Source organism: Oryctolagus cuniculus, chromosome 4 (genome assembly GCF_051225735.1).
Source record: "Oryctolagus cuniculus isolate XC-2025 breed Fujian yellow rabbit chromosome 4, ASM5122573v1, whole genome shotgun sequence".
Taxonomy (NCBI): domain Eukaryota; kingdom Metazoa; phylum Chordata; class Mammalia; order Lagomorpha; family Leporidae; genus Oryctolagus; species Oryctolagus cuniculus.
The window spans coordinates 125984936-125995623 of NC_142870.1; the positions used below are offsets into that span (position 1 = coordinate 125984936).

A 10688-nucleotide genomic window follows, 5' to 3' on the forward strand; every position below is an offset into this window, starting at 1 on the left:
GCCTAGATCTCTGGCCCAAAATTACCTTCAGAAATTTGCAAAATATGCAATCCTACTCAAAGAACCCAGTTTCTACAAAATGAAATGTAGACAATAGAATAAAGTGAGGGAGGAAAGAGAGAACCTATAGATAAAGAGACTTTAAAGACAGGCCAAAAATATTATGGATAGAGAAATTAACCATCAGAGGTCAATACATAAGTGGAAGTTTCTCAGGCATAGACATGGTAGAGAAAGAAAGGAGTGGGAGGATTTGGGGAGAGAGTAAATGGTAACTTGAGCACATAATATCTTGCAATCTCCCAATTCAGCAACCTGTACAGTCACTTCCCTTGGAAGTAAAGGTCTTTCTCTGGGAGCAGGCATATTTGGCCTACAGGTTAAAACCCCCTGGTTCCACTGCACAGTGCCTGTTCTCATTCCCAGCGCCAGAACCTGACTCCAATTTTCTACCAGTAAAGACTCTGTGAGGCAGTGGTGGTGGCTCCAGTGATGAGGTTCCTGCCACCCTCCCAAGAAATCTGAATAGTGTTCCTGCTTGCAACTCGGACCCTGGACCAGCCCCAGCTGTTGCAAGCATTTCAGAAATGAACCAGTGATTGGATTTTTTTCTCCCTCTGTCCTCTCCCTCCACCAACTCACCTTCCTATCTCTCTCTCCCTTTCCCTCCTCCCCTCCCTTCCTCTCAACACCTTAAATAGGAAAGTGAACATATTTATGTAAAGCAGCAAATGGCTGATCAACAAATCAGGTCTTCCTCAAACTCTTTGCGTCATTTCTCAGCGTAAACAATCATTGCTCTTGAAATCCAGAGCAAAATACCCATCAAGAGACAGTACAGAAAAAGCAAACGACACATATTCAACACATTAGACTGTAACTTAGAATTCCAAGATCTTTTCCCACCATTATTTTGCAAAGGTAAGCGAATAAGCACAAATAACTAGAAAAGAACAACCAATAGAAAATAGTGGAAATGATTCAAAATACTTTATGCAGACCTAAAAGGGACTTAGGAATCCCTAGTTAGCACTGTGTCTGCAAGGTTGGAGTCCCAGCTGTTCCACTTCTAACCCAGCTCCCTGCTAATGTGCCTGGGAAAATAGTAGAAGATGGGCCCTAGAGCTAGGCCACCATCATCTTCATAGGACGAGTCCTGTATGAAGTTCCAGGCTCCTGGCTTCAGCATGGCTTAGCTCTGGCCATTACAGCCATTTGAAGAGTGAACCAGTGGATGGAAGACCTCTCTCTCCCTACCTCTCTCCCTTTCTCCCACCCTGTCTGTAACTCTACCTTTAAAAAAAAAAAAAAGGATTTATTTATTTATTTGAAAGTCAGAGTTACAGAGAGAGAGGGGAGACAGAGAGAGAGAGGTCTTCCATCCGATGGTTCACTCCGCAATTGGCCGCAACGGCCGGAGCTGCGCTGATCCAAAACCAGGAGCCAGGAGCCAGGAGCCAAGAGCCAAGAGCCAAGAGCTTCTTTTGGGTCTCCCACATGGGTGCAGGGGCCCAAGGACTTGGGCCATCTTCCACGCTTTCCCAGGCCGTAGCAGAGAGCTGGATTGGGAGTGGAGCAGCTGGGTCTTGAGCCAGTGCCCATATGGGATGCCGGTGCTTCAGGCCAGGGCGTTAACCCACTGTGCCACAGCGCTGGCCCCTGTAACTCTACCTTTAAAAAAAATCTTAAAAAAAAGAAGAATCACTTGTTAAAGTTTATAAATATTGTATTCACCTCCTATGATGCTCATGCAGTCACCATCTTTCTCCTCTTTGAAGAAAGTACAAATGCTCTTGTCTTTATCTCACCACAGTCTACATGATGCAACTCTATGGCTTCTCTGTTTCCTTCTCTGGCTTTTGTTTTCCTTCTATCCTAATAACTGATGTCATCTTAAATTCAGCCCTTGCACCTCTTCTCTTCTTCTTGGGACTCAAATATCTTCATGGCTTCTACCCCCATGGCTTCCACTATCACCCCTAAACTGACAGACTTTAAATTTAAATTCTAGCCCCGGATGCCCCATTTCTGTCTGCCATCTACTTTCACTTGGCTGTTACTCCTGATTCAGACAAAACATCCAAATCCACCCCTAGTTTCTCTGTGTGTGGGTTGTCATCATGCCTCCTGCATCCCTGGGTTTTAAAGCGTGCCATTATATTCATTTCATTCTTATCCTTCACTTCACATAGGGAGTCAGTTCCCCCAGGCATCCAGTGCTGCCTCTGGATGTTTCAGTAGGCACCCACCCACCCCCTCCCCCCTCCCACAGATCCTAGCTCACATCCTGAGCACAGCAACAGCCCCCCCCCCCCCCCCCCCCCCCCCCGCTTGCCTTCCCAGGCTTATCACTTCCTAATCCAACCAGGCAGCCTAGCGCTCCCTGAATCCTCTTTCAACTTTCACCCGATCACTCCCATGTTCACAAACAAGTCTGTTTGTCCTTTAGTTCAACACCAAGGCTAAACACGGATTTTTCAAGGTTCTCTAAAATGTGCCCCTATATACCAAGCCAACATTTTTATTGTTTCCCATTAAATGATCTATGGCTTTGCTTTCTCTTTGTTTGGAATTCCTTCTTTTATATTTCCACTTCCAACTCTTAGCACTTGCATCAAGGCCCTTCCCAAATCTCGACTTCTTTACCTACCCTTACATGACTAAAGGTGACTCTCTTCTTGGTTCTCATGCCTCTAATGATTTACAAGACATTTAATGCTTGGCAGAATGTGTGGCATGGCGATTGAGCCACCTCTTGGGACACCTGCATCTCACACTAGAGTGCATGGGTTCAACTCCTAGTTCCACTTCCGTCGTCTTGTTAATGTACACTGGGATGCAGCAGGTGATGGCTCAAGTACCTGGGTACCTGCCAACCATGTGGTAGGCCCGGCCTGAGCTACTAGCTCCTGGCTTCAGTCTGGCCCAGTCCTGACTTTTGTGGACACTCGAAGAGTGAACTGGCAAATGGAAGCTCTCTCTCTGTTTCCCTCTGTTTCTCTGTCTCTGTGCCTTACAAGTAAATAAAAATAATTTTTTAAAAATAAATTTAACACATACTGATATGATGCTTACTATTCTATGTTCATGTTTTTTCTCCAATTACATGGCAAGTTCCACTCCCCACCCCACAAAAAGAAAGAGAGTTCTCTATCACCCTACCGCACATCCCAGGGTTGAACACTAACTTTTAAGGATATCCATGTTGATTAATCTACTAGTTAGATATATTTTTGATTTTCATCTACTAGACACATAGGTAAGTGATTTATAACAAATAAGAGTAAAAACAATGCCACTGTAGAGAAACCTATATGCCTATGGCATCTGACTTCTTTTAATAAAAAAGATTCCTTTATTTGAAAGTTGGATTTACAGAGTGAGAGAGTGAGAGAGACTGAGCTTCCATTTGCTGCTTCACTTCCCAAATGGCTGCAATGGCCAGGGCTGGGTCAGGCCAAAGCCAGGAGCCAAAAGCTTTTTCTGGGTCTCCCACTTGGGCCATTTTCTGCTGCTTTTCCCAGGACATTAGCAGGAAGCTGGGTCAGAAGTGGAGCATCTGGGACATAAAGGGCACCCAAATGGGATGCCAGCAACCCGGTAGCAGCTTTAACTGTTATGCCACAATGCCATCCCCAGCATTTCATTTTTAAATATTATACAATTGAGGCTGGTGCTGTGGCATAGCGGGTAAGGCAGCCACCTGCAGTGCTGGCATCCCATATGGGCATCTATTCAGGTCCTGGCTGCTCCATTTCTGATACAGCTCTCTTCTGTGGCCTGGGAAAGCAGTGAAAGTTGGCCCAACACCTTGCGCCCCTGCACCCGCGTGGGAGACCTGGAGGAGGCTCCTAGCTCCTGGCTTCAGATCGGCGCATCTCCAGCTGTTGCAGCCAAATGAGGAGTGAACCAGCAGATGGAGGACCTCTCTTTCTCTCTGCCTCTCCTTCTCTCTCTATGTAACACTTACTTTCAAGTAAATAAATAAATCTTTTTTAAAAAGTTATACACTTAACTGTAAAACTTTAAATGTAAAAATTATTTCTTACCTGATTTTATGCAGTCTGATGATTTGCAAATACCATCTAGAAAAAGGAGGGTATATGCATAAATATTTAAAATACATGCCTAGTAATTTCTCCCTATCTTTTATTCTTTTAAAAACTGCCAATTAAAGAAACAATTTTTTAAAGAACAAACTAAAAGCTGAGTGTTACATATCATAGTCATTGGTTGCAAAAAAAGAAGAAATATATATATAGGGCAATAATATACAAGTCCTAAATTTAGAGTTTTGATTATTAAGAAAAAATGTGCTATTATATCATCCTACCAATCAAGTCATAGGACTATTATTGAAATAATCAGTTTTGTTTAGTAGTTGTTTTTTTTTCCCTACACAATAAGAAACCAATCTTTACTAATTCTTACTGTGGAAAAAAAAAAAAAACTTTCAACACTCAAATTAGACGTCTTAAATTCCTTTGAAGCCCTTTATCATTTCAATGATACAACAAAAGTTGACTAATGACTATTACTGAAGTGGGTGATAAAATTGTGTTTACTTTAATCTAATAAACATACCCATAATAGAATCCTCATAAAGTAAGCAGGAGTGACCTAAATATGCTTGGCAATTAATAACTCAGCTCCAACATAAAAGACACTCTGCTTTACTCCAAACTAATTGTTTTGACATACTACTGTTACATTTTAGTAAGGAATATTTATACCATCATGGACACCTGTTAGTTGGATGGTAAGAGCCCAAGATGAATATTTCATTCTCTTCTGCATTTAGGACTGCTCAGGTACAAGAGGAACCTACCGTCATAGGTTGCATAGAGTGCTATCATCGTCACAGCTATGACAGTGAGGAGCAGGACAAGGACTGAGAGACTGATCTCCAGAGGAGTCCATCGCTGTTTCTTCTTTGGCTTTGGAGTGTTGATATCAGTTATATCCATCTGACTTTCTGATCTTCCCATCACCTAAAATCTGCAAAAAATAAAAATACTAATAACAAACAGACAAAAAGAAGAAACACACAATTTTAAAGCAAAAATAAAGGAATTTTGTTGACAAATCAAAATTTTGATTCTACAAGTAAATAATTTAGAGCCAGATGAATCTGACAAGTCTTGGTCACAATCTTTTGTATTTTTTTTGGATCACTGAAGAGTCCAACAAAAGTGGATGACCTGGCCAGTTTAAATACTCACATATGATTACTTCAGCAGTTCATAAGCAAAAATTGCTGTACCATCATTAGGGAAGTCTTAAACTCACCTTTCTAAACTGTGGACTCACATCAAAGGTTAATTTTATAACTTGCTCCAGTGGTTTCTTTTATAAGCTCAAAAATCAATGACTAATACCTTGAAGTGTTGACTAAGCAATACTTTGAAATATGAATACAAACACAAAATCAAAAGGAACAAGCAACTTGAAGTAGTTTACATAAACAACTTTTATTTTTACAGTTCAGAATTAATATTCCTTGTTCATGAGGTTATCTATTAACTAGCTAGACAACATTTAGAAAATGGTCAGTGGTTTACACCTTGAGATGAAAGATGTGAACCATGTCAATGTTTCCTTGTGCAACTGAAGGAGGAGAACATGATTAAAAAAACAATTCTACCTTGCAAGTCAGGGTGTCAGGCACTAAAATAATGCAACTTATATTTAAAATAATAATATTAATACTTCTAATGATGGCTGACATTTATTGAGCTCTTCTCATGTGGCAATCCCAGGTCTTTGTGCCTTACACAAACTAATTATTTTAAGTTTCATGAAGTAGATATTTCTAGTCCAATTCTATACCTTAAGAGCACACAAGTCAAGTAACTTGCCCGAGCCCATACAAGTAAACATTATTTGTAAAAAAATGCATTTGATTGCTGTTTGGAAAAAAAAATGTTTAATTATGCAGTAAAAGCTATTTTAGACCTTATTGCAGAAATTCAGGGGGAAAATTAAGGGCAATCTAACCTAAATATTAAATTCCATTGTATCCTTTAGAGGCCTAGTGACTCTATCTGTTTACTAGTCACTCACCACAGCTTTGAATGAACAATTTCATTTTGTCGTCAGTGACTGTACAAGAGAACATCTTAAACGAACAGACTAGTTGTTAATAACTCAATCCAAATTCATCATAAAATTTAGTTCCTAGATGAAGGGACTGCTTAGAAACGCTCTAATAGATCTTTGTTAAATACACACAGTTCCTTGAGGATGTGTTTTGTGTAAACTGAGGCAGATAAGAGAGCAGAAGATTCTACTTTGGAAGTGTGGTCTGGAAGATCTAGCCAATAACTAAGAATTTAATCTCTAATGAACCATTAATAAGTAAACCACAGCTACAGAATGTTAAAGTTCTAGATACAAAGTCTTAATTATGCTGTTTACTTGATTACATGAGGCTAAAAGCATGGACAGACTATCAAATAAAAATATTTTATCACACAATGAAAACCATGCCTGCTTCATAAAAGTGGAATGTAATGTACCTGAATGTTAAAAATGTAACTCTTGTTAGCTGAGTCTCACAGTCGCAGAGGAGGGGTGTGGGGATAGGCTATGGAATTGCCTTGATTATAATCCTACTTTAATAGGGGTGATGGTTGGGTAAAGAGAAGATGGAAGTATATTTAATACTTGAACACCCTACAGAGAGGTAAACAATAAAAAAGACTAATTTTCCTACTCTTCCAGATTTCAAGACTGACTTAAAGAATGAATACATTTAATCACATTTGCTCACCTATTTCCCTTTCTTAAAGATCGCTCCTCCTGTTCTAATAAGATTTTGAAAGACAATATAGAGAAATGTTTTACTGCTATAAACTTTATTATTATTATTATTTCTTTCTTAGACTTGGCAGGGGAATCAGGGCAGCCAATGGTAAAATTAGAGGTTCTCTTTACCACTGCCACAGTTTCTGGTGCAGCAGATCCAGTAAATATTAGTAAGCAAGCATTTCTCCCTTCCTGGTTACTTTTCCACGGCTTCTCCCCTTGTCCTTGAAAATGGGGTGCCAGGGAAGATGGGTTCTAGCGCTTGGCACCTAACACTGCAGAAATAGTGACATGGAAATTAAGGCAGTATCTGATGTTGTTTAGTCCTTTTACATGCATCATCTTTGAATCATCTGAAAACTTTCTTCCATAGTCCCACTTCTTCAAAGTAATCTTTTGCTCCTAAACAGCACTTTACCACAACATTGGACAAAAGTAGCAGCAATGCATGTTTAACCTCATAACCAACTTCGTCAGTGACCTCTAGGTAATTGTCAATGATTCATTATTTTCTCTTAAGAAAACAGGAGTCAGAATTCAGGGCACATATCACCGACTCCCACTCCCTTACCTGCACATCCAACTCAACCACCACCAATCACAAGTAAGAGGGGGGAGGAGGGAACAGGGAAACAAATAAACAAAACTCCAAAAAGCTATACAGTGATACTAGTAGTCCCATTTAAGGCAGAGTGTGCAAAAACGTGCCTACATGGTTAAACTGCTTCATCTCAACTGGAAATGCGTTAAAATGTGTAAACTGAACAGTAGACACTGCCATAGAAGACAAGATCAGAGAATTAGCAGCTCTAACCCAGCAAGAATCCTGCTAACTACAGCTTGACGGCATCACCGAAAGAATAAATTCTTTTGCTAGAGGATAAGCTAAATTTCAAAGCACTGTTAAGCAGCAGTTCTTAGAGCAGCTGAGCATAAGCATGACTTTATCAGATAGCTGAATCCTGGAATGTGGAAGATAACTGATTGGTTAAAGGGAAGCCTGACTCTGAGCAATTTTCATTTTCCCAGCACATGACAGCATTAAGTTATTTCAAGTCCTTGAAGATGTGCTGTGTAACTACAGGTTGCATTATGGAAACTGAGGCACAGGAAGGAGGAACAGGTTCCACATTGACTATGTTTGCAGAAGCTGAGCAGGTAGGTTCGCAGGTAGGTTCTCAGGAGAAATCTTTTTTTTTTTTTCCTCCAGACATTAATTTCTAGGCGTTTTCCGTGTACGAAATACGGAGATCTGGACACAAAGTCCCAACCACACTGCTCCCATGTGTAGTGTAGCTCTAGGACCAGACACACAGCTTCCAGTCCGAGAAGGTATTAGACCATTTTTTAAACTGCTGGAACCTGGCAACAGAGTAAGGGAGCCACGCTACCCGCCTGGATAGCCCATTTGCCATTCAGCAGCTGCCAATGTTGACGTTGGAAGTCTGGAACTAGTTTTCAGTTGAGTAAAATTGCCATTTGAATCGCCCGAACATAGAGAAGAGGAATGGAGTCCATAAGAGGCTGAAGAGAGATGTTCCGTTGCAATCCCCCCCCCCCTTTTTTTTTCAAAGAATACAAGTAGATTGATACCGGTTAAGGAGCCCTTCTTTAAAAAACTTACACCTACAAAAGAACACTCCCACCCACCCCGCGCCAACCCACCCTTGGGTGATTGAAGCATAAATTATATAATAGGAAATCCAGGTTGCAAAGCGAGATGAGTAGGTGGGATCGCGGAAAGATCTTCAGGTTAAGAAAAGTAAAAATAGAAAAGTGAGTTAACAAAACGAGAAGAAAATCCAACAGAAACCAAAATGAACACAAACCTTGCTGTTAACAAAACCAGTGTCTGTACAGCGGAATGGCAAATCCCCAGCCCCCAGATCAGCCCCGCCGCAGTTAGGTAGCGCTGATCTCGGTAACCAAACATAACTCCCGGAGTCACAGGCTGCAGGGAGCTCTGGTAATAAACCTGAAGAGTCGACCTGACATCACTCGCAGAGCCCTCCTCCAGGTCACCCTCGCTGCCCCTTCCCTCCCCCGCTCCCTCCCTCCCTCCTCAGGTCCCAGCCACAGCTCCTTCCCAGGGCACGCCTCCTCCGCCTCCGGCCGCGGGTCCCGGGCGCGCAGGTCGCGCGGGACCCGGACCGAGGACCCTGCTCCACGCGCCGGCGGCAGCCGCTCCTCTGGCCCGGCGCTGCTCCCCCTCGGGCCCGTCCCAGCGGCTCCCGACTCCCAGGGCGCTCGAGCCCTTTGGACCCTTCTCCCCCAGCTCCCAGGTGCCGGCTTGCTCTCCCGGGACTCACCAGTGGGATTCGGGAGAAGTTGGAGGCTGCAGAGCAGGCACATCCGGACCAATGAGCGCGCGGGGCCGGGCGGCGGGCGGGTGGGCGGTTGGGGAGCCCCGCCGAGCGCGGGTCGGTCCGTGGGTCCCCCGGCGCACCCGGAGCGCCGAGGGATCCGGGCGGCTGGCGGCGGCGCCGAGTTCAGCCGAGGCCGGACGCCGGGGAGGTTCCGCGCCAGCCACGGCCCGGACAGGGGGGCGGCCCGGCACCCCAGGCATCCCTGGGACCCGCACACGGAGAGACTCACCGTGGCCGCTCAGCAGATCCCGCGCCGGGAGTTGGGCGGCTGCTCCCGCCTGCGCTCGGTCAAGCCTCGCCACTTGCACATCTCCGCGCCCCGCGCGTCTCGGCGCTCCTACCCTCTGCCTCGCCGCGGCAGGACCGAGGAGAGGAGCAGTTCCCCGGGTGACCTGAAGGTTTCCGCTGGGTCTCCCAAATGCTGCCACACCGTGTGAGGGGGCCCCGGGGGAGGGGGCGGCGAGAAAGTCTCCCCACGCCCCCAGTTTCCCCACCTCATCATTCCCAAAAGGGCCTCGCCAAACATTCTTGGGATTGCTTAGCTTCGGGGCTTTCAGGAAAACAATACTGGGTCTCTTTGGGATTCTGCAGCGCTGAAGGGGGTTCTGCCTCTCTTGTGAGTGCACCGCAGACAACAATGCTTCTCTCTCTCTTCGCTCCTTTCTCTCCCAGCATCCACGCTTCCTTCCTCCCTTTCTCGGCTTTAATTTTTCTCTTTCATTCCCTTCTAACTTTTGCTGTATTTTCTTTTCCTTCCCTCCTTCACCTTTTCCTTCCTTCCTTTAACCACTTCTTTCCTTGGTCAGAGCAGTAGGATAGTAAGCTCTGTCCAGAAACTCTCCGCTCCCACCTCTCCACTCTGGGGAATCTTGAAACCGTGGAGACTTGGGGTGTTGGCAGTGGGGAGCGACAAGGAGAGGAAGGAGAGGGAACAAAAGCTAAGGTGTGTCTGCTACACCTACCAAAATTATCTGTGCCTTGTCTGGCCCCTTGTCAATATCAATCCGCCGCCAAGCAACACAGCATTTTCACTTAAGACACTCCTTCCTTCTAAGGGGGGTTTAAAATACAAAAAGAAACAAGGAAATACTTTTTGCACAAAGGCAGTTTATAAAAGAAAGCTTCAGCAGCGTTAACTGGCAAGGTGCTCAGAGGAACCCAGCCTCCTGCTGCCCCGCCCCACCCCTTTTTTTTCTTTCTAAGGTTTTAAATTCAATTATAAAATGCCAACTATATAAGGAGCTTTACCATTGATCCCTTTCTTCCTTTGAATTATATATAATTGCAAACACACATACTCTGCGGAATTCATACTGAAACACTATGGGGTTTTCCAAACTTGCAATTATCTGTTTTAAACATCAGAATTACTTACTGCTTGAGAAGAGTCCCTTGGCACTAACAAATTTTACATCATTTTTCTAGAAGACAAAACTGAAAAGCCAGGAGAAGTGGTTATACATGCTAATAAATTAAATGAAATAAAATGGAGACTTCCTTAAAAAGTTAACCAAT

General features: G+C 43.7%; 1 protein-coding gene across 17 annotated transcripts in view; it reads right to left on the bottom strand.

Moving 5' to 3' along the window:
• MME (membrane metalloendopeptidase) overlaps window positions 1-10034 on the bottom strand; it is a 157629-nt gene extending 147595 nt beyond the window's left edge. For 7 of the 17 annotated variants that reach the window (XM_089330252.1, XM_089330247.1, XM_089330253.1 and 4 more), the window contains exons 1-3: window positions 8637-8753; window positions 4829-4998; window positions 4050-4085 (exon numbers count right to left, since the gene is read on the bottom strand). In XM_089330252.1, coding sequence (XP_089186378.1) covers window positions 4050-4085; window positions 4829-4988 — 196 coding nt within the window. In that variant the 5' untranslated portion in view covers window positions 4989-4998; window positions 8637-8753. 17 annotated transcript variants of the gene reach the window in all.
• Window positions 10035-10688: the final 654 nt, after the last annotated feature.